This window comes from Copadichromis virginalis, linkage group LG18 (assembly GCF_057382275.1).
Source record: "Copadichromis virginalis isolate Kocher_CV1m ecotype Utaka linkage group LG18, C_Virginalis_male_GT1.1, whole genome shotgun sequence".
Lineage (NCBI taxonomy): Eukaryota > Metazoa > Chordata > Actinopteri > Cichliformes > Cichlidae > Copadichromis > Copadichromis virginalis.
In genome coordinates, this window is record NC_140635.1 from 557,371 (window position 1) to 579,457 (window position 22,087).

The 22,087-nt window shown below is 49.0% G+C and overlaps 3 protein-coding genes across 7 annotated transcripts; 2 read left to right on the forward strand and 1 right to left on the reverse strand.

Annotated features, from left to right (window-relative positions):
* Window positions 1–1,736: 1,736 nt before the first annotated feature.
* Window positions 1,737–7,873, reverse strand: LOC146686794 (uncharacterized). 5 transcript variants are annotated; one of them, XM_085437865.1, is made up of 8 exons: window positions 7,123–7,873; window positions 6,280–6,720; window positions 5,531–6,065; window positions 5,401–5,461; window positions 4,367–4,510; window positions 4,157–4,293; window positions 2,256–2,379; window positions 1,737–1,994 (listed from the first exon to the last, which is right to left on the reverse strand). In XM_085437865.1, the coding sequence occupies exons 2-8, from the start codon at window positions 6,670–6,672 to the stop codon at window positions 1,817–1,819; spliced, it is 1,572 nt and encodes a 523-aa protein (XP_085293991.1). In that variant the 5' UTR covers window positions 6,673–6,720; window positions 7,123–7,873; the 3' UTR covers window positions 1,737–1,816. The 5 variants fall into 5 exon arrangements, with proteins under 5 accessions (XP_085293991.1, XP_085293992.1, XP_085293994.1 ...); XM_085437866.1 differs by having other exon boundaries at window positions 6,280–6,723; XM_085437868.1 differs by having other exon boundaries at window positions 4,157–4,290; window positions 7,123–7,871.
* Window positions 7,874–9,638: 1,765 nt separating this feature from the next.
* ccr9a (chemokine (C-C motif) receptor 9a) lies at window positions 9,639–13,215 on the forward strand. The gene is made up of 4 exons (XM_085437872.1): window positions 9,639–9,964; window positions 10,154–10,207; window positions 11,376–11,441; window positions 11,551–13,215. Exons 3-4 carry the CDS (start codon window positions 11,376–11,378, stop codon window positions 12,646–12,648), a joined length of 1,164 nt encoding a protein of 387 aa, XP_085293998.1. The 5' UTR covers window positions 9,639–9,964; window positions 10,154–10,207; the 3' UTR covers window positions 12,649–13,215.
* A 3,247-nt stretch (window positions 13,216–16,462) lies between these two features.
* Window positions 16,463–21,768, forward strand: bfsp2 (beaded filament structural protein 2, phakinin). Its single transcript, XM_085440491.1, has 7 exons — window positions 16,463–17,048; window positions 17,495–17,577; window positions 17,954–18,110; window positions 19,843–20,004; window positions 20,086–20,214; window positions 20,308–20,540; window positions 21,290–21,768. Exons 1-7 carry the CDS (start codon window positions 16,605–16,607, stop codon window positions 21,378–21,380), a joined length of 1,299 nt encoding a protein of 432 aa, XP_085296617.1. The 5' UTR covers window positions 16,463–16,604; the 3' UTR covers window positions 21,381–21,768.
* Window positions 21,769–22,087: the final 319 nt, after the last annotated feature.

The window sequence follows — 22,087 nt, forward strand, 5'->3', positions numbered from 1 at the left end:
AGAAGGAAAAGAGTGTGGAGATGCAGGAATATTGTTAAACAAAGGAACTTTGGGTTACATGCACGAGAATAGAATAAACCACAATAGTATTTAGATTTGGCCGAGGCAGCACAGTTCTTATGAAACAGAATGTGATTATTAAACATTTCTTTCTTAAAGAGGAATTTTGGTTGGCGCCCCTTAGATTTGAGAAACCCAACACGTTCTCACTCCCTAAGCGTAATATTTTACACTCGGTGACAAATCGTCAACATTTTACGCTCTCAGTTACCCAACACGTTCCTAAATGACAACATCGGAAAAAGGAGAACACATGAGAACCCTCTGGACTCAATCTACACATGTTCGTTCATTATCCTAAAATCGCTTTGGAAAACATTATTTTACGCCATTTAACTGCTGGTTAGGGTTATGGATAAGGTTAGGTTTAAGGCTGGAATACATGGCTGGAACATCTATTACCGTGGGACCAAAAATAATACAAAAAAAATAAAAAAAATGATTACAAATTTTTTTAAAAACATTTTTTAATAAGAGAAGTCAGTGAAACAGTTTGAATGAAAAACAAGAAGACACCATAGATAGAAACACATTTGTGAAAAGCTCCTCATTTATGTCTCTAAAATGTAGACTTAAAGCCGGATGTTTAGAAAGCTTCTCTTTTTTCCTGACAAAATAAATAAATGAATAAATAAATATAACCCGGGTGAAAAAAAGCGACAGTGCAAATTCTCTGTAACCAATCACAGAGCCCCTTACATCTGACCACCTGGATACTTCGCAGTTTTTTTAAGGACCAGAAGACTCACAGAAATGCTATATGTGTTAGCTAATCCGAGAGTTAGCTACAAGCTGCTGAAATATGGGACTGTTCATTTACAGTTACTGTACATGTATATACCATTACCTCTGCCACACAGCATTTTCAGTAATCTGTATTTATTTACTCTACTTTTTTAATAAAAATATATTTTCTTTATTCAATCTCTGTCTTCCTTCCCCCTCCCCAACCAATCACAGCAGATGGCCCCGCCCCTCCCTGAGCCTGGTTCTGCTGGAGGTTTCTTCCTGTTAAAAGGGAGTTTTTCCTTCCCACTGTTGCTCATAGTGCTCATGGGGGTCATATGATTGTTGGTTTTTCTCTCTATGTATTATTGTAGGGTCTACCTTACGATATAAAGCGCCTTGAGGCGACTGTTGTTGTGATTTGGTGCTGTATAAATAAAACTGAATTGAATTGATTTCGTTTATCTTATGTGCAGTTTTGACCTGCAGAATTTCGCTGCTGGAAGTGAAACTTGAAACAAAGCTAATGTGTGAGCTAACAGGAAATGCAGATGAGGAGTGGAATCTGTTTTTAAATTGTATTTGAAAAAAGATTTTGCTAAAACATGTTTTATTGCACACATTACTGAAGCACAAAGTCTGATGCTCGTTGTCCGTCCCCCTGACGTGTGCTCAGAGTTACGTTTTTGGTTCCTGATTAATCAGAACCTGTTCAGTTCTGGCTAATTTTGAGCACTGAGTCCAGGTGAGCAGCAGGTGAGACATCAGCTGCTTCACTCACGTTGGTCAGTTATTTCCAATGAAAATAGTATTCTAGTATTCACTGATTAATAATCAGCTGACTGTCACAGCCTTATGTGCTCATTGAGGCCTTTTCAAAGTTAAAAAGTGTTTAAGGCCTTCATATTTTCAAAGTAAAGGTCTGAGAGTGAATAAATAAGAACAGAAACTATTTTTTCTAAGCTTTTATTTTCATTAAAAAAGTCCACAAATAAAACTTTGTGCCGAGCCCCGTCACACCAGCGCATGTTCAGAACGCAGCTTGCTGGGAGGGGGCGTGGTGTCTGCGGACATGTCTCAGCAGCAGCTGGCGGTCCGGGCTCGAGTAGTCACACTGTTGACATGGGAACGCCTCACCAGTGTGATGGCGGCGAGCATGGAGATCCAAACTCTTCTTCTGGATGCTGTTGAGAAAAACAAAAACAGGGCTACCGATTGCTTTAGTAATCTATCAGTTTTTCCACAGATTAATCAGATCACACATCAATACTGATCAATAATGAATCCTGACACAGGTGTTTCAGGACGAACTGCTCATTGGTTTCCAAACTGCAAACAACATCCGTGAAAACACAGATAAACCCTTCGATTTATGAGTCACATTCAATTTAATTTTCTATTATCCGAAATACTCGAGCAGCAGTTTGTGGGAGCACAGGTGTGCACCAGGTGTGTGTCAGGTGTGTTACCTGCTGTAGTCACAGTGCTGACACCTGTACGGTTTCTCCTGGCTGTGAGTCCTGTAGTGTCGGAGCAGAGAGCTGCGATCGATGGACGCATACGGACACTCTGCACACCTGTACGGCTTCTCACCTGAGATCACACACGGGACGCACAACGTCACCTGACAGTCACATGACAAGGGCTCTCAGCTTTCTGTGCGTTACCTGTGTGAGTGCTAGTGTGTGTGTGTGTGTGTTACCTGTGTGAGTGCTAGTGTGTGTGTGTGTGTGTGTGTGTGTGTGTGTGTGTGTGTGTGTGTGTGTGTTACCGGTGTGAGTCCTCAGGTGTGTGTGTGTGTGTGTGTGTTACCCGTGTGAGTCCTCAGGTGTGTGTGTGTGTGTTACCTGTGTGAGTGCTAGTGTGTGTGTGTGTGTGTGTGTGTGTGTGTGTTACCTGTGTGAGTCCTCAGGTGTGTGTGTGTTACCCGTGTGAGTCCTCAGGTGTGTGTGTGTGTGTGTGTGTGTGTGTTACCCGTGTGAGTCCTCAGGTGTGTGTGTGTGTTACCTGTGTGAGTCCTCAGGTGTGTGTGTGTGTGTGTGTGTGTGTGTTACCCGTGTGAGTCCTCAGGTGTGTGTGTGTGTGTGTGTTACCCGTGTGAGTCCTCAGGTGTGTGTGTGTGTGTGTGTTACCCGTGTGAGTCCTCAGGTGTGTGTGTGTGTGTGTGTGTGTTACCCGTGTGAGTCCTCAGGTGTGTGTGTGTGTTACCTGTGTGAGTCCTCAGGTGTGTGTGTGTGTGTGTGTGTGTGTGTTACCCGTGTGAGTCCTCAGGTGTGTGTGTGTGTGTGTGTTACCCGTGTGAGTCCTCAGGTGTGTGTGTGTGTGTGTTACCGGTGTGAGTCCTCAGGTGTGTGTGTGTGTTACCGGTGTGAGTCCTCAGGTGTGTGTGTGTGTGTGTGTGTGTGTGTGTGTGTGTGTGTGTTACCCGTGTGAGTCCTCAGGTGTGTGTGTGTGTGTGTGTGTTACCCGTGTGAGTCCTCAGGTGTGTGTGTGTGTGTGTGTTACCCGTGTGAGTCCTCAGGTGTGTGTGTGTGTGTGTGTGTGTTACCCGTGTGAGTCCTCAGGTGTGTGTGTGTGTGTGTTACCCGTGTGAGTCCTCAGGTGTGTGTGTGTGTGTGTGTGTGTGTGTGTGTTTTACCGGTGTGAGTCCTCAGGTGTGTGTGTGTGTGTGTGTGTGTGTGTTACCGGTGTGAGTCCTCAGGTGTGTGTGTGTGTGTGTGTGTGTGTGTGTGTGTTACCGGTGTGAGTCCTCAGGTGTGTGTGTGTGTGTGTGTTACCCGTGTGAGTCCTCAGGTGTGTGTGTGTGTTACCGGTGTGAGTCCTCAGGTGTGTGTGTGTGTGTGTGTGTGTGTGTGTGTGTTACCCGTGTGAGTCTTCAGGTGTGTGTGTGTGTTACCGGTGTGAGTCCTCAGGTGTGTGTGTGTGTGTGTGTGTTACCCGTGTGAGTCCTCAGGTGTGTGTGTGTGTGTGTGTTACCGGTGTGAGTCCTCAGGTGTGTGTGTGTGTGTGTGTGTGTGTTACCCGTGTGAGTCCTCAGGTGTGTGTGTGTGTGTGTTACCGGTGTGAGTCCTCAGGTGTGTGTGTGTGTGTGTGTTACCTGTGTGAGTCCTCAGGTGTGTGTGTGTGTGTGTGTTACCCGTGTGAGTCCTCAGGTGTGTGTGTGTGTGTGTGTTACCCGTGTGAGTCCTCAGGTGTGTGTGTGTGTGTGTTACCGGTGTGAGTCCTCAGGTGTGTGTGTGTGTTACCCATGTGAGTCTTCAGGTGTGTGTGTGTGTGTGTGTGTGTGTTACCCGTGTGAGTCCTCAGGTGTGTGTGTGTGTGTGTGTTACCCGTGTGAGTCTTCAGGTGTGTGTGTGTGTGTGTGTGTTACCTGTGTGAGTCCTCAGGTGTTGCAGCAGTGAGGCCTTCAGCCGGCTGCTGTAGGAGCAGTGAGGACAGGTGAACGGTTTCTCTCCCCCATGAACGCCCAGGTGACGCCTCAGAGTCAGTTTAGAGGAGAACTTCCTGCTGAGAAGAAATGCCATGACATCACCAGGTCACGTGACTCTGTGCAGTGAGGGATTATGGGTAACGTGGTTACCTGTGGCACAGCGAGCAGCTGAAGCCCGTCTGCTTCCCGCTCTCTGCTGTCAGCTGCTCGCCGTCTCCGTTCGTCCTCCTTGTGGTTTTCCTCGTGGTCTCCATGGTGACCGGCCGTGATGCGGCCCGAGCTCTGCTGGTCTGCCTGAAAACAAACACGCACACAGGCTGTGTTCCGATTGGCTGACAGACATTCAAACTGGTTTTTAATCATTTCAGATTCTCTTAGTTCATGGTTTTCCTCCCACTTTCTTAAAGTCAACAGCAACAACTCGGAGCTTCTCCCGGTCGGCTCCAGATGATGGCTATCCAGAGCTAACTGTTTTTCTGTTACTATCAAGAACTCATCAGTTTCTACCTCTCCCTCTGTGAAAAGTTTGGCTGTCATTCTTGACAGTGCACTATCCTTTAACTCTCACTCGCTCAGCATATTTCCAACTCCGCCCCTTCTTCACTCCACATGCGCCTGCTACCCTCGTCCACAGTTACCTGTCGGATCGACTACTGTAACTCGCTCTTACACAAAAATCCATCAACAAGCTTCAGCGTGTCCAGAACGCTGCTGCCCGCATTATTACTAGGACTCACCACTATTCTGAAGCAGCTTCACTGGCCGGCGGTTAAACTTCGCATTAATTTTAAAATACTCCTCTGTACATTTAAGGCAATTCATTCTCTCCACCCACCATACCTCTCTGGTTCGGTACAGATCTCCATCCCATCCTGGTGCCTCAGATCCTCCTCTTCCTGTTCCTTCCTCTCGTCTTGTTTCTATGGGGGACTTTTAGTCGCTCTGCCCCTCCACTTTGGAATCCCCCCCCGACCTCAGAAACATCACCTCATTCCCCTTTTTTAAAGTCCACCTTCTAAACCCACCTGTTCAAGACAGCCTACTGTAGAGAACCTCTCCATGCTCTTAAACTTTCTTTTATTATCACGTTTATTTCCTGGTTTTATGCCTCTTTTATTTGCTGTACAGTGTCCCTTTTAAATAAAATGTATTATTATTATTATTATTACTATTGTTATTATTACCTGTCAAGAAGCTCCGCCTCCTTACGCTTTGCACGTCCAATCAGCTGGCTCCTCCATCCATCTGCAGAAAACTGATCAGTGTTAGTGTTCTTATTGATTACTGATCGATGGTACAGAGCTGGGCACTCACTGTGTTTTTCAGGAGCGCTTCTCAGCGTGCTGTTTTCGAACTTCCTGTGACAGACCGCCACCGCGGTTTTCTTCTTCTTCTCTTCCCGCTCCCTCCTCCTTTTCCTCCTCTGGCTACAGCGGCTCCTCCAGTGATGCTCCACCTCCTCCCAACTGTCGGCCATCCAGTTGCAGCGCACGCAGCCGAAACCGCCGCTGGCACGGTGTGACCTGACATGGATATCAAGCAGCCGCCGCGACGGCAGTTTTAATGGGCAGAGCAGACACAGCAGGCTGGGGGGCGGAGCCTTCGCTTTGTTGTTGGCACTGCTGTCATGTGGTTGCGTGAGCTGTGTGGACGGTGAGGAAGAAGGAAGAGGAGGAGCTCTGACTGCAGAGATCCGACACAGCCCAAGGGTCATCAGGTGGGCAGACTGCGCCAACTCCTCCTGGGAGGCGGGGGTGTCGGCCAGAGAGGATAAAGTGCTCCCCTTCAGAGTGAAGATGGAGGAGTCCTCCTCCTGCTCCTCTTCCTCTTCCTCAAAGAGTGTGGTGACCTGCATACAAACCACAAGATTAAGGTGTGGCTACCAGGTGTAAGGACACCTTCAGAATAAAATAAGATAAATAAATCAAAAAATAAATACATTTCAACTTAATTTGAAAAGCTAAATCATAAATAACTGTCTGACTATGAACTTCATATTGTTTCACCTTTTAAAATAAAAGCTCAAAATCATTCTGTTCTCTGTGTGTGTGTGAGGTTATCACCTCACAGGTGTGGGCCACCTGCAGCCCGCCCTCACTGCTGATGTCACAGGTAGCCGGGCTCAGGTTGTCCAGCATGTTGTAGAGCAGGAAGTCCTCATCTTCGTCACTCTCCTTTAGCTGATAGGGTGACGCTCCCTGCTGGAGCCCCGCCTCTGCCCCGTCCAGATAGGCGTTGGGGCGGTGCGTGAGCAGCAGGTGGCTGTTAATGGAGGCTTTGATGCCACAGGTGAACTGACAGAGCTTACAGCGATAAAGCTCCACCAGGAAGGACTCCACTAGCCCCGCCCCCACGCCCTCCACCTCAGCACAGTACAGGCTGGAGCTCACAGCTCCGCCCCCCAACTGCAGGGTCACAGGGCTGATGTCACGGTACCGCTGCTTCACCCACGACATCGCTATGACATCACCATGACATCACGGTGTGAGGTCCGTCCTTTGGCCCTGCTGGGACACAGTCAGTGTAAATAGGATTTATCTAAAAAAAAAACGCCTGAATTCAAACACTGACCAATCAGAGCGCAGCAGAACCGAACATCCGTCCAGATATCAGCAGCAGTCTTCGTTATGCTACTTTATTCCACAGTCCCAGTACTCTGACTACTCTGAGTACTTAGAGTACCAACCCCTCTGCTTGATGACGAAACGTACGTTAAGCGGAATGATTGGCTGATCTAGGGCAGCGCGTTCGCCGTCCGCTTTAGCTAGGCTCGCGCGGGAAATGCAAAGACGCGGAGAAGGCTAGCAGGCTAACGGTGTTTCAGAGCAGGAACGAATCGATACGTCACTAATAGATCAATAAATGAGCTCCCAGGTGAGACTGCGGAGCGTCTCACTAAAACTCACCTGCTCCTCTTTGTTTACATCCGCTCCTATTTCTTCTTCTACGGCTTATTCGGCTCCTCGGAGCCCGCCGGCCGCTCTGCTGCCCCCAGAGGAGGCTTTAAAACCGACAGCACAGAGCTCAGGCGAGAGCACGAACCACACCGGCTCCCTGTTTTCAGGATTACACAAAATCTGTCGGACGTCACACTGTTCAGATTATCAGATTACATGAGATTAACTTCAGTTCACTCTTTCACAATAAAAGCTCCAAAAGTTTTGTTTGTTTTAGTTTAAATCTGGCTTTTAAGTCCAGCGTAACTTTTGCACTGTCCACTCCTGCTGTGACAAAACAAATTTCCCACGTGTGGGACTAATAAAGGTTATCTTATCTTATCTTTATAACATTTATTTGTTTTTATGTCAGATGATGCTGGGGGGGTCACATGTCTCTATGGTAACCATATGCGTTAACAGCAGAAGAGAAATGAGGAGAAAATCAGGTCACGTGACCTGGCTGTTTTTTCCTGTCTAACAGGAAGTGTTTGACAGACGTCAGTGAAACAGGAATCAGCCGCATAGCGTGACAGCAAGTTCACACTGTGCAGTGTTGCATGACAAGCTGTGACCGCACACTCACAGACACATACACACGTGTTTGCCCACGTTGGTGGTCCTCAGAGCGCTTCTCTCTGTTACATAATCAAGAAGGTTTATCCATAAACTGCAGGAATGTCTTAAAGACATAAAGACCTGGATGGCCGCTAACTTTCTGCTTCTTAATTCAGATCAAACTGAGGTTATTGTACTCGGCCCTGAAAATCTTAGAAATATGATATCTAATCAGATTCTTACTCTGGATGGCATTACCTTGGCCTCCAGTAACACTGTGAGGAACCTTGGAGTCATTTTTGACCAGGACATGTCCTTCAACGCACATATTAAACAAATATGTAAGACTGCGTTCTTCCATTTGTGCAACATCTCTAAAGTTAGAAATATCCTGTCTCAGAGTGACGCTGAAAAACTAGTTCATGCATTTATTACTTCCAGGCTGGACGGCTGTAATTCATTATTATCAGGAAGTCCTAAAAACTCCCTGAAAAGCCTTCAGCTGATCCAAAATGCTGCAGCAAGAGTCCTGACAGGGACTAGAAAGAGAGAGCAGATTTCTCCTGTTTTGGCTTCCTGTTAAATCCAGAATTCAAAATCCTGCTCCTCACATACAAGGTCTTAAATAATCAGGCCCCATCTTATCTTAATGACCTTGTAGTACCATATCACCCTATTAGAGCACTTCGCTCTCGCTCTGCAGGCCTACTTGTTGTTCCTAGAGTATTTAAAGTAGAATGGGAGGCAGAGCCTTCAGTTTTCAGGCCCCTCTTCTGTGGAACCAGCTTCCAGTTTGGATTCAGGAGACAGACACTATCTCTACTTTCAAGATCAGGCTTCAAACTTTCCTTTTTGCTAAAGCATATAGTTAGGGCTGGACCAGGTGACCCTGAATCCTCCCTTAGTTATGCTGCAATAGACGTAGGCTGCCGGGGGATTCCCAGTGAATCAGGCTCAGTCCCTCCCTAATCCTGGTTCTGTTTTAGAGGGAGTTCTTCCGCCTCACTGATTGCGGAGGGGGTGGTGTGGATGTTGGGGTCATCTCTCTGTACTGGGGGTTGTTACCGGTCAGTATGAAGCACGTGTTGTGCACAGGTGACATGACGTGAACGGTGTCCCGGTTTTGTGCTTTCACAGGCTGAAGGTGTGCAGGAGCCCTTTAAGGTAATGTGCTCACAAGTCACGGAAACTGCTGCCAGTCTGTGTTTGTCACCTTAAACAGGAAGTAGAGATAAGCAGAGAAGAACAACATGTTCAGTGTGTGTGACCACAGATACCTCAGTACTACTACCACTCCAGCTGGTACAACACTTCTCACTGCAGACGTGAGGCACCGTGTCGGCCCGGAGCGAGGGGGGGAGGGGGGCGTTGAGGTCAGAGCGAGACAGTCGTGGGTTGTCTCTGATATTAGGGAATGTTTGTTGTCATGGATACAGTGGTCGGCAGGCAGTGAGAGTGATGTTTGAAACAGGAAACGATTTAAATGTGTGTAGTTTTGGTTCAGCGTGGCAGGATGATTCATACAAAGCCCAACAAATCTGACCCCCCCCCCCAACACTTACACTCATTCTGGGAAGAAGTGTGCCCCCCTCCAGGTGCACAGACCAGGGCCGAATGTCATCATTTCTTCAGTGTGTTTAGCTTTAGCTTTGTGACTTTGTTGTTTTTAAATATTTGTTTGGGCGGCTTTATTTTGAAGGCTACAGTGAAGAGTGACAGGAAAGCAGAGGGACGAGATCCGGCAAAGGGCCGCGGGTTGGATTCAAACCCAGGCCGGCCGCTTTCAGCCATGCGGCCACCTGTGAATGTCGTCTTTGATTGCTCAGGTAGAAAGTTGTACAAGTCAAACTGCACCCAGATCAGTTTCACACCCAGGCGGATCTGTGAGTATAACCTGCAGCAGCTTCGTGTCTGTGACACAGAGCAGCAGAAACCTGAGGAAATGTCACCAACTGCATTCTGGGTAACCTCTCAGGCTTCACCATGTGAGCCCGGGCGAGTCCCGGTGTGTGACGCTGCTTCTGTTTTCAGTTCTTAGGAGCTCCCGGGTTCAGCCAGCTGATTTTCCCCGACTTCCTCTTTGTGGTGTCCGAGCTTCTCTTTTCATTTTCCTTTAAACTCTCCTCAAAACAGCTCAGCACCTACAAAAGGCCTCCTTTGTACCACAGTGCTGTGCAGAAGTCATCTCCTTACATGTTGCTGTGATACATGGAAATATCAGCCAATAGCAGAGTTTGTACAACTCTAACCAGCTGTAAGTAAATATTTGTTGTTATTCTCAAGGGTTCGGATTCAGGATCATTGGATTCTGGGGGTCTAACATTCAGGGATGTTGATGCGTTCGTGCTCACTGTCTACTCGTTATGAAATCGTAGCCACTCCTCTTAGACAGCTGATGTAACTTCTGCTTTCATACGTCACTTTTGTGGTCTAACGGACTTAGAGTGCAAAAAGCGCCAAACAGCGAGACACACCAGAGACGACGAGACGCCTGACGGTGAGTCCACGCCTGTCTGTCTGTGTCTGGTCTTTGTTTCATGGGGAAAGCGGCGAGCTGCAGACTTTGATTTCCGAGCGCAGTGTAAAGATGTTTTTCACTTCATCATTAACCATCCCATAATAGTCTAGTTGTGAGCAGATCTCAGATCGCCTCACCACAGACTCTGAGATTTCAGATGATGTTTCTGGTTTTAGTGGTTCTAACAGGCACACGACGATAAATAACTGCTCGTACTGCAGCACTTTTAATTCCTCTTTGCTATTTGGGACCCGATGAATGTAAAACACAGAATTACCAGATTTGTGTTTCTGGGAAAAATGAGATCCACATATGAGGACTTTCATTTTACATTTCAATAGAACAGTAGCAGCATAATGTCCTGTAAGTGGATATCAGGCTCCTGTAGAGCAAAATTTAGTATTTTGGTCTAAATAACCCAAAATGTGACGTCCACATATGTGGACGCAGGTCCTAGGAGGACCAGGATATTTGTGACTCACAGACACGTCTGGAGAATTTAAAGTACTCTGGGATCAGTAAAATTATTAATACCACAGTCTTAAATGACCCAAACACTCAAAGTTAGGTACTCTGTGTGCAGACCTATGTGAGACGAAGAGCTTAAACTTTAAAGTGGTCAAACCGAGGACTCATTTTTATGCCTGAAACATTCAAACAGTCGAGTTTTCAGTGTTTGAGCACGTGATCCGCTTTAATCCTCAGCTTCATTTAAAGAAACGAGTTCTTTAATGTCTGTGAGTTTGACGGTTACACGTTTCACAGCACTTATATTCGCCCCAAGGCTTTTATTTTGGTAAAGCTATTGTACGGGGGTACTTTTATAGTGTAGGATCAGGGCTCAGTAGTACTATTTAAAAGTACAATACAGTTTGTAACAGAGTAACAGAGTAAAAGTACTTCAAAGAGAGTAAAAATATGTCCTTTGTCCTACACTGACTAAAAACAACGTGCAGAAAGTGAAGCAACACAGACATGAGTCAACAGCAACAACGTCACAAACTACAAAAAGCATGTGACCAGCGAGCGTAGGAGGAGCGGCGCCAGGCGGCTTTAGCTTGTTCTTTTATTTTGTTTCCTCTTTTTGGAGGTTTTGTTTGTGTGAAACTCGCTGCACCTTTTCTAACCCGAACACCTGTGTTTGTAGATGGATGACCTTTTCACCATGAATGTGACCTCCATGGATGACATCATCACAACAATGATCACAGAGGTAACGAACCCTGATTATTTATTGATTTATCCAAGTATGTATCAGCAGAGTGCTCAGGTGTGCTCAGGTGTGCTCAGGTGTGCTCAGGTGTGCTGTCTCTGTCCATCAGGAGCCGTCTGCTTTCAATCCCTCGGCCACCTCTGACAACTATGACTACTCAGGGGACTACGGAGACGACTTGCTGTGCGACCGGGAGTCGGTGCGGGTGTTCAGGAGTCACTATGAGCCACCGCTCTTCTGGATGATCGCCCTGGTGGGCGGAGCCGGGAACCTGGCCGTGGTGTGGATCTACCTGAACTTCCGGCGCCGGCTGAAGACGATGACCGACGTGTACCTGCTGAACCTGGCCGTGGCCGACCTGCTGTTCCTGGTCACGCTGCCGCTGTGGGCGGCCGAGGCGTCGCACAGCTGGATCTTCGGCACCTCCCTCTGCAAAATAAACTCCGCCCTCTACAAGGTGAACCTGTTTAGCAGCATGTTGCTGCTTACCTGCATTAGCGTGGACCGTTACATTGCCATCGTGCAGACCACAAAGGCGCACAACTCGCAGGTGGAGCGCCTGCGCTGCAGCCGTTTGGTGTGCGCGGGGGTGTGGCTGCTTGCACTGCTCCTTGCCACGCCCGAGCTGGTATTTGCTGCCCCCGCAAAGGTGGAAGGGAGGACGCAGGAGTACTGCCGTATGGTGTTCCCGACCCACCTGGGGAACAACACCAAGATCCTGGTACTGTCCCTGCAGGTGAGCATGGGCTTCTGCCTGCCCTTCATCGTCATGGCCTTCTGTTACAGCGTCATCGTCGCCACGCTGCTCAAGACCCAGGGCTTCCAGAAGCACAAGGCCATGCGTGTCATCCTGGCGGTGGTGGTGGCGTTCGTTGTGTCGCAGCTGCCTTACAACAGCGTGCTGGTGATGGAGGCGGTGCAGGCCTCCAACATCACCATCACGAACTGCGATCACCTGAAGGCCTTTGATAAGGCGGGGCAGGTGCTGAAGAGTCTGGCCTACATGCACGCCTGCCTCAACCCCTTCCTCTACGTCTTCGTGGGCTCACGGTTCCGCCGTGACGTGGTGCACCTGCTGCGCTGCTGCCGCTGCGTGCCACCCGTCACCAAGATTCAGCTGTCCACCAAGTCCAGCAGGAGCCCGCTGAGCTCCACCCGAGCCTCGGTGATGTCTGACAGCGAAACCTCGCAGGCGCTGTCGCTGTAGAAACCGTCACCGCGTAACTTCCTGTTTGTGCCAGGGCAGCTGTACAGCAGACGCCTCGATCGCAGGAAGAGTTTTTAAGAAGCTTTGATTCAACACATGTGCTGCTTCACCCTAACATCCACCCACAGACAGTCATAGCCCGCTCACCTGAGAACACCTTCACCTCAGAGCACAGGACAGGTGGAGGCTGGGCGCGCCTGCTGGTTACAGCTTTTACAGTTTTGGGGAAAACAAAAAGAAACCTTTGTAATGAGAATGTAAAACCTCCACATCATTTTCTGAGCCAGGACTTTTCCAGGTGTTTCCAGGACTTTTCAGGGCTTGCTTGTACAGTAAACATGAAGCTGTTTTTAAATGTGACGTTTTAGCTGCTGTATCAGAGACGGGACCGGTCTCCTCGCTGCGTTTGAACAGAAACTGAGCCAAAGCTGAAATGTGACTAATGCTGTATATAACCCTGTTTGTGTGTTTGTGTGTTTGTGTGAGTGTGTGTGCGTCACACCAATGTAAATGTTTTGGTTTTCTGAGTTATGAAAATAAAGTGTGAGAGAAAAACGGGGAAGTTGATGAAACGCTGTCGCACTCTTTTCTTCACATCCTTCCTTCTCTCATCCTGTTTATGATCTTTGTTCTGCAAACACACCTCAGCAGCTTCACTGCACACACAGCAGTGAACAAGTACAACACACACAGCTACTCTTAGTACCATTGATATTCATTTAGACTCTTTTCCTCCAATGGATCTTTCTGAGTTAACTTCAATAATTACTTCCTCCAAACCATCAACGTGTCTTTTAGACCCCATTCCTACAAAACTGCTCAAAGAAGTCCTGCCATTAATTAATGCTTCGATCTTAAATATGATCAACCTATCTCTAATGATCGGCTATGTACCACAGGCCTTCACGCTGGCTGTAGTTAAACCTTTACTCAAAAAGTATCTCTAGACCCAGCAGTCTTAGCTAATTATAGGCCAATCTCCAACCTTCCTTTCATATCAAATATCCTTGAAAGAGTAGTTGTCAAACAGCTAACAGATCATCTGCAGAGGTTTATTTGAAGAGTTTCAGTCAGGTTTCAGAGCTCAGCACAGCACAGAAACAGCTTTAGTGAAGGTTACAAATGATCTTCTTATGGCCTCTGACAGTGGACTCATCTCTGTGCTTGTCCTGCTAGACCTCAGTGCAGCGTTCGATACTGTCGACCATAATATCCTATTAGAGCGATTAGAACATGCTGTAGGTATTACAGGTGCTGCGCTGCAGTGGTTTGTATCATATCTATCTATCTAATAGACTCCAGTTTGTGCATGTAAATGGAGAGTCCTCTTCACCCACTGAGGTTAATTATGGAGTTCCACAGGGTTCAGTGCTAGGACCAATTCTGTTTCAGGGCTCTGCAGATGAATGAGTCTGAGAGAACAGACGAGACATCTGTGAGACGCCATCGTCTTATTTTACTCTTGTTTTTACAGCGGGGATTGCGACATGTCTCTTTCTCTAACCTCAAAATCATTACATCACATCCTCTCTGAGGCTCAGTGATGGGAGGCTGAGAAAAAGGAAGCTGACCTCAGGTCTGTGTGGTGTCATATTCTCATGGGTCACTGGGACAAAAACAAAATGTGACAGACAGAGAAGTGAAAACCAGAAAAGCTCGCTGACTGGCACGCCACAGTGCTCAAACGCAAAGGTCAGGCCTGTTCCAGGATCCTGCTGCGAGCTGAGGTGTTGATCCCAGAAGAAAACAGCCAGCCGCCCTCACAGAGGAAGTGCTAAGCCCCGCCCATCACACTGGTCAGAGGGCTTTGAACCAAGAAACTGCCGCCTCTTATCACTCATTAGTCACGTTGCCCACTCACGCAACACGTGCACGCTAACACAGTCAGTGTGTGTGTGTTCTCACTGTGACCACAGAGCACATACATCTGCACTGCCCCTGCTGAACATCTGGCCAACATGTGGCCCACATCTGCAGCTCTGGGCCACAGTTGGGTGTGCCTGACGTCTTGCGGTCGCAGCTGTGCCTCACGTGGGCCAGGAGTCAGGTGCTTTGTGACATCTGGGTCATGCAAACATGACCTCTGGGCCATGAGGGGCACAGTTACCTGAGCTCTGAGCGGCCAGGTGCTGTAAACAGCTGAGAGGACCAGTTCACCCGAGCGTCACTTACATGCGGTGCTTCCTTTAACGACTGACGACGCTCTGCTGTGCTTGGCTCAGTGGCGCCACCGCCGACTTTTTATCTTTGACGTTGTTTATAGATGCAGATCTGAGCGTGCTCAGAACCTGGACCAGAAAGAGTCCGACGCTGGAAACTACTATCCTATGAACTGGATCTCTGATTGATGATGACTTACTGTGGTTTAAGGCGTGTCCCACCTGACCATTGCAGGTGTTCCTGCAGCTCCCTGCTGTCGTAATAAGTCAAGCACAGTTAGGAGGTCGAGGCTGAGTTTGATCTCCAAAAGCTTCCTCAAATCTATCCAGAGCAGCTGAATCTTCACTCACACTGCAAACACGTGTTCCTCCAGCTTCAGGTGATATTCCCAGGTACGACACCGTGATCCACAAACGCAGCTTTCTGTCCGAGGTGGATCTAAAGGATGGGAGCAGACATTTGTCTTGAAAGGTTTGGAGGACGGCGCTGCAGCAGGTTTCTAAAGGGATTCATGGTTGGAATCTGGACACCAGAAACCAGAGTTCAGATTAAAGGTGTTTGGAAGCTGAAAGTGATGACTGGGTCTGCTTTACAGGGTGGATGAGACGGGCTTTTACCCTCAGAAGTCCAACGCATCTTTTAGCAGCTGGGAAACTTTCAACTGCTGCGTTGGCATTCACCACTTCCTGCCAACCGCAAAGCACTTCCTGCTGAGATTCAGCACAAACAATCTGACAAAACCTGAACAGACGGCCCAGGTGTTTCCACGCAGACAAACAGCTCTGTGTTTGCTGCCATGGTAACGGCCCGGCGACAAACACTCAAAGATTACACGAAGCTAAAAACGGCTGGGCCAACATCTGCCAGCTAGCGAGACGATGCGAAGGGTTCAGGTCTCTGTGAGAGACTGTGAGGGCAAAACAGCGACGAAGAAGCAGTGACTGCGTCCTCTACAGGAGCACAGCAGAGAGGCCGAACCACTGCATGAACTCCTCCACCTTCTCTGAGCTTACGGTGGAATGAGGCTGGGAGGAAGCTGCAGTTTGACCAATCAGGAGCAGTGTGGGGGGCGTGGGGATTAGCACGCATGCAGGTGTAACTGGAACACCTGTGAAGGCCTTAATGCTGAAGCACACCTGCAGGTTCAGGAGCAGCCGCTGCCTTTCAGACCTGAATGCGTCTGCCTCAGTTCAGCCCGAGCTCCGCCCACTAAAACCCCTGGAGCTTTAGGAACCCAACGACACCACGACAACATCTGGCTTCAAACAAGAAACCATGCTGCTGAAACTTTATTTAAACATGTAGATTAAACTTTATTACCTTCATGAATAATGGCGTTGCCTTCATTTTTGTGCTCGTGTGTCATGTTTTGAGGGTTTTCCCAGGAAACATGAAGAACAAGTCTGTTTATCAAAACAGGAAGTTTATTCATCGCAGCTGTTTCTACTAAACTTTATTTAAAGAGTTCTTTACCTGTTTAACAGCAGATATTCTTTATTGATCTGAAACAGCAGTGATGATCTAACCCTCATCTGCTCTCTGTTTATAAACAGTGTGTGTGTGTGTGTGTGTGTGTGTGTGTCATGTGACCCAGACAGGCTTCAGGACCCTTCCTGCCCCCCCCCCCGCGTGCTCGCTCTGCTGCCTCAGCTCTTTCAGACTCTTTGTTTCAACAAAAGCTCCAAACACAAACGCTGGCTGAACAAAAGCAGCCATGTTTCCAGAGCAGCCATCCTCGCATAAATCCCGGTAGCGAGCGGGTCTGAGCGGTTTGACACTGGCAGGTGCTGATCGTCATGCCTCTGCCCCGACGCCGCTCATCCTTCCTCGGACAGACGGCCGCCGAGCGTCCACCCTCTGCCTCCTGCGGGAGAATGGGCTCGGCAGGCACCTCTGCCCCTCGCGGCGTCTTTGTAGGCTCCACCCCACCAGCAAGTGTCCCCTCTGGCCTGGGGACGCGGGTGTCACGGCGAGCTCTGGGCATCAGCAGCGTGTTCCTGCAGGGGATGAGGAGCAGCACAACACCAGTGCTGCCCCGAGGCAGCGAGCGAGCAGCGGGGAGCGGTGCGGCGGCAGCGGGACTGAACAGCTGTTTGATGGAATACCGCGACAAAGTGAGAGCGCTGGAACAGCTGAACCAACAGCTGGAGGAGCAGATCCGCCTCTGCCTGGACCGCAAGGCCTCGAGCGCCGGAGCTTGGGGACCCCTCAGGAGGGAGTGGGAGGAGGTTTACAGACAGGTGAGGGGGAGGGTCTAAACACCTGGCTCCATCTCCACACCATCCTTCATCCTATCGGCATGCTGCTCTCTGAGGTCAAAGGTCAACTCAGGCCTCTCCTTTCTTAGATCGTGGTGACAGTGACGCGTACGGTCCACGTGCCTCGCCTAAAAAATCCTAAAATACAAAAGTCACCTGAGGCAAAAAAGTGAACCTAAAAAGTGTGCACGAGCAGTCGTGCACGAGCAGCCACGTTACGTCAGCTGATTCCTCCACAGATAAACATGTTCTGAGGTGTGAGAACAGAAACTAAGTATTCGGTGTTTGAGTCTTGCTGCTGTTTTTATTGGATCACCTGAGATCAGGTTAGGCTGCGGGGGCGTTACACTAAAGGTAACGCGTGGAGATAACGATGCCCCCCGCTGGCTGCAGCCACTCTCAGCTCTGTTTTCCCACACTCTGTGCAGGTCAGTGAAGCCATCCTGGACAACGCCCGGCTGATGCTGCAGACAGAGAACGTGCAGGCCAACGCTGAGGATTTCAAGGACAGGTCAGAGGTCAAACTCACACTGTGATCAGCAGTGAGCTGAAATGTGGCAGTGATCAGTGACAGACCTTCTGTCAGTAAACAGCAGCGTGAATGTGAAGTGATGGTTTCTTTTGGTCTCAGGTGATCACATGGTGCCCTTGTGTGGCTGCTGGAGGGTACAGCAGACACAATCATCAACCACATTATTCATTATTTTTAAGCACTGATCATAGACTTTATCTAAAAAACAACCCCAACATGGAGCATCTGGTGATCAATAACCAGCCTCCTGCCCTGTGAGTCTCTCCTCCATGTTGTCCTGCGGCTGGTGGTCCTAGTTCTGCTCAGGAACCAGGACCATCAGCTGCAGGCATAGTGACTGTGGCTCCCCCTGCAGGTTCGAGAACGAGCAACCGTTCCGTCGGGCAGTGGAGGAGGAGATTAGCTCGCTGTACAAAGTGATTGATGAGGCGAACCTGACGAAGGCGGAGCTTGAGGAGCAGATGGAGAACATGAGGGCGGAGCTACGCAGTCTGGAGCACAACCATGAGCAGGTCCCACCAAACTCTGTTCAAAAATCTCCCAATTTAAGCTGCGGCAGCAGATGATGCCACCATTTAGAGAAAGGCTGAAAAACTAAATCTTAGAATTTAAGCTTTTTTAAATAAAAAAAAGTAGAATAAGAAGAGTGACAGCAGCCACACAGTAGAGCTAGAGTCAGAACTGTGACAGCGGAGACACAGTAGAGTGAGAGTAGAGTCAGAAGAGTGACAGCAGCCACACAGTAGAGCTAGAGTCAGAACTGTGACAGCGGAGACACAGTAGAGTGAGAGTAGAGTCAGAAGAGTGACAGCAGCCACACAGTAGAGTCAGAAGTGTGACAGCAGCCACACATTAGAGTCAGAAGTGTGACAGCGGAGACACAGTAGAGTCAGAGTAAAGTCAGAAGAGTGACAGCAGCCACACAGTAGAGCTAGAGTCAGAACTGTGACAGCGGAGACACAGTAGAGTGAGAGTAGAGTCAGAAGAGTGACAGCAGCCACACAGTAGAGTCAGAAGAGTGACAGCGGAGACACAGTAGAGTCAGAGTAGAGTCAGAAGAGTGACAGCAGCCACACAGTAGAGCTAGAGTCAGAACTGTGACAGCGGAGACACAGTAGAGTGAGAGTAGAGTCAGAAGAGTGACAGCAGACACACAGTAGAGTCAGAAGTGTGACAGCGGAGACACAGTAGAGTCAGAAGAGTGACAGCGGAGACACAGTAGAGTGAGAGTAGAGTCAGAAGAGTGACAGCAGCCACACATTAGAGTCAGAAGTGTGACAGCGGAGACACAGTAGTCAGAAGAGTGACAGCGGAGACACAGTAGAGTCAGAGTAAAGTCAGAAGAGTGACAGCGGAGACACAGTAGAGTCAGAGTAAAGCCAGAAGTGTGACAGCGGAGACACAGTAGAGTCAGAAGAGTGACAGTGGAGACACAGTAGAGTGAGAGTAGAGTCAGAAGAGTGACAGCAGCCACACATTAGAGTCAGAAGTGTGACAGCGGAGACAAAGTAGTCAGAAGAGTGACAGCGGAGACACAGTAGAGTGAGAGTAGAATCAGAAGACTGACAGCAGACACACAGTAGAGTCAGAGTAAAGTCAGAAGAGTGACAGCGGAGACACAGTAGTCAGAAGAGTGACAGCGGAGACACAGTAGAGTCAGAGTAAAGTCAGAAGAGTGACAGCGGAGACACAGTAGAGTCAGAGTAAAGCCAGAAGTGTGACAGCGGAGACACAGTAGAGTCAGAAGAGTGACAGCGGAGACACAGTAGAGTGAGAGTAGAGTCAGAAGAGTGACAGCAGCCACACATTAGAGTCAGAAGTGTGACAGCGGAGACAAAGTAGTCAGAAGAGTGACAGCGGAGACACAGTAGAGTGAGAGTAGAATCAGAAGACTGACAGCAGACACACAGTAGAGTCAGAGTAAAGTCAGAAGAGTGACAGCGGAGACACAGTAGAGTCAGAGTAAAGCCAGAAGAGTGACAGCGGAGACACAGTAGAGTCAGAAGAGTGACAGCGGAGACACAGTAGAGTCAGAGTAGAGCCAGAAGAGTGACAGCGGAGACACAGTAGAGTCAGAGTAGAGCCAGAAGAGTGACAGCGGAGACACAGTAGAGTCAGAGTAGAGTCAGAAGAGTGACAGCGGAGACACAGTAAAGTCAGAGTAGACTCAGAGCACGTGTGGCAGGTGTGATCTTCCTTTAGCTGGCTAAGGTCATGTGAGCTGACCACTTCTTCTCTGAGCAGGATGTGCGGATCCTGTACAGTCAGATGGCGGGACGTGATGTGGACGAGCCCGACGCGCCCATAGAAACCAGTCTGGACCAGATCTTGGCTTATATCAGGAGCCACTGGGAGAAAGTGATGGAGAAGAGCAGGGCTGAGACTGACACCTACCTGGACTGTAAAGTAAGGTCCTCTCACCTGCACAGGTGTGCCAAGGTGTGTGTGTGTGGGCGTGTCTGACCTGTGGCGGTGTGTGTCCTGCAGGAGGCACAGTGCGTGAGCAGCAAGCTGAGTCCAGAGGAGGAACAGGTGGAGGCGCTGAAGGCTGAGTGCAGTGACACCGGCTGTAAGATCCAGAGTCTGCAGGCGGAGACCGAGTCTATCAGAGCCCTGGTGAGCCACATGGCAAGCAAGATCTGCACAGATCAATAAGCGATCAATAACCTGATCGAGTTCCCACTAACTGGTTAAATACACTCTCTGCAGAAACGCGGTCTGGAGAACTCGCTGAGCGACGCCCGTCACTGGCACGACATGGAGCTCCAGAATCTCGGCTCGGTGGTGGCCAAGCTGGAGGCGGAGCTAGCCGACATACGCAGTGAAATCGAACAGCAGCGTCGCGACTACGACACGTTGCTGAGCAACAAGCAACGGCTAGAGCAGGAGATCGACTTGTACCACGGCATCCTGGACGGCGAGGAGAACCGCTTCGAGACGCTGTGAGTCGTCGACACAGAACACAGACGTTACCAGAGCAAGCCTGGTCATTAGTCAGCGCACACACCTGCTAATCAGTAACATCCCATCAGAATCCTCTCAGCAGTCACATCTTTTTGTCTTCTTAGGCAAGGCAAATTTATTTGTATAGCACAATTCAACAACAAAGTGATTCAAAGTGCTTTACAGAGACATTAGAAACAAAAACAAATAAAAAGCATGGAGCATTCTTAGATACGAAGATGTTTTTATGTGTGTGTGTGTATAAGAGGTGTGCGCATGTGCACGTGTCTGCATGCATGCGTTTGTGTGTGCGGGGGGGGGGACTTACTCTAAAGGTCACAGAGTGCCTCGTACACTCGGTCATGTGACCAAGCATTCACGGGAGCGCGTGATGGATTTCCCTTAAATTTGATTAAAATCAGGGTTCATACCTCAACACAGAGCAGAGGTCAGAGGTCACAGCAATGATGTCACAGTAATGTCACAGCATAACAGCCTCCTGCTACAGTTTGTAGAAAACACACATTTATATATTTGTGTCAGTGTTCATAAATTCTCACAGGAATTTCTGTTATTACTTCAGCCCACCTGCAGGGGGTGGGGCCGCACTTTGGGACTGATGTAGACGTTTCCAGAATCAGCTGATGAAGGATGTCGGCACTGCGAGCAACACGAAATATGAATTAGACTCAGTCTGACTGTTAAAGGAGATTCTGGGTAAAACTAACACAAACACTTACCTGTCCAGGTGTTCAGATCTCCACTCAGAGCCCGAGGGAGCTGCTGCTCCAGACTCCAGGAGCAACCCTCCAGGATCTCCAGGACCTGCAGCACAGTGACCCCAGAGGAAAGCCTGAGCAGGCTGACCCGGTCTACCTGTGCAGGTGTGGAGGATGCTGGAAGTGCAGTGTGCGTTTCAGCTGCTCGGTGTGGATGTGACGTGTTGTAACGGTCTTCAGGTGAACCTGCCGAGAACACCTGAGGACCTGCCTGAGCCTGACTGGACCTGAGACTCGTGTTGCTCTGTGTTAATAAAAGTGAATGTGACGGTGCATTCAGGAGCTCCTTGTTTCTTTCAAACTCAAATAAAGGTGTGAGAATGACGTCAGCGTGTCACAGAACGCCCTTGACTATATGCAGAGCTCCCGCCCTCCAGCCGGCGCTCACAGCTCCGAAGCATCAACACCAACTTTGCGCAGGAGTGAGCACATCTCAGCTCGTCCTGGTGGTGCTTGTCATTTTGTGTGAGGGTGGTGCCTCACAGGGGTGCAGTGATGGCTGACGGCCTCGCCGAATCCCCCGGTAAGAACAGAGAGGAAACAAAGTTTCTGTAGAAGGTTCCTGATAGCGAGGACATGACTCCGCCCATCCCCCGCCTGAGAATAAACCTTCGTTGAGGATCAATAACTGATTCAAAGAGAAAATAATAAACTATTTAAAACGCAACGCGTTCTGACAATGGCGTCGCCACAGGTCACTGAGAGGGCAACAGGTCCGAGTCATTTCCTGGTCTCCGCCCCTTCCTGTCCAAAAGCAAACATGCCCA

Excerpts from the sequence above, each read along its gene's own strand:
- ccr9a (XM_085437872.1), top strand. The coding sequence starts at position 11,376 with ATGGATGACCTTTTCACCATGAATGTGACCTCCATGGATGACATCATC. Across the intron at positions 11,442-11,550 it reads TCACAACAATGATCACAGAG|GAGCCGTCTGCTTTCAATCC; the intron begins GTAACGAACCCT and ends TCTGTCCATCAG.
- bfsp2 (XM_085440491.1), top strand. The coding sequence starts at position 16,605 with ATGCCTCTGCCCCGACGCCGCTCATCCTTCCTCGGACAGACGGCCGCC. Across the intron at positions 18,111-19,842 it reads TGGAGCACAACCATGAGCAG|GATGTGCGGATCCTGTACAG; the intron begins GTCCCACCAAAC and ends TTCTCTGAGCAG. Across the intron at positions 20,215-20,307 it reads CCGAGTCTATCAGAGCCCTG|AAACGCGGTCTGGAGAACTC; the intron begins GTGAGCCACATG and ends CACTCTCTGCAG.
- LOC146686794 (XM_085437865.1), bottom strand. The coding sequence starts at position 6,672 with ATGTCGTGGGTGAAGCAGCGGTACCGTGACATCAGCCCTGTGACCCTG. Across the intron at positions 6,066-6,279 it reads AGGTGGCCCACACCTGTGAG|GTCACCACACTCTTTGAGGA; the intron begins GTGATAACCTCA and ends GTTTGTATGCAG. Across the intron at positions 4,294-4,366 it reads AGCTGCTCGCTGTGCCACAG|CAGGAAGTTCTCCTCTAAAC; the intron begins GTAACCACGTTA and ends ATTTCTTCTCAG.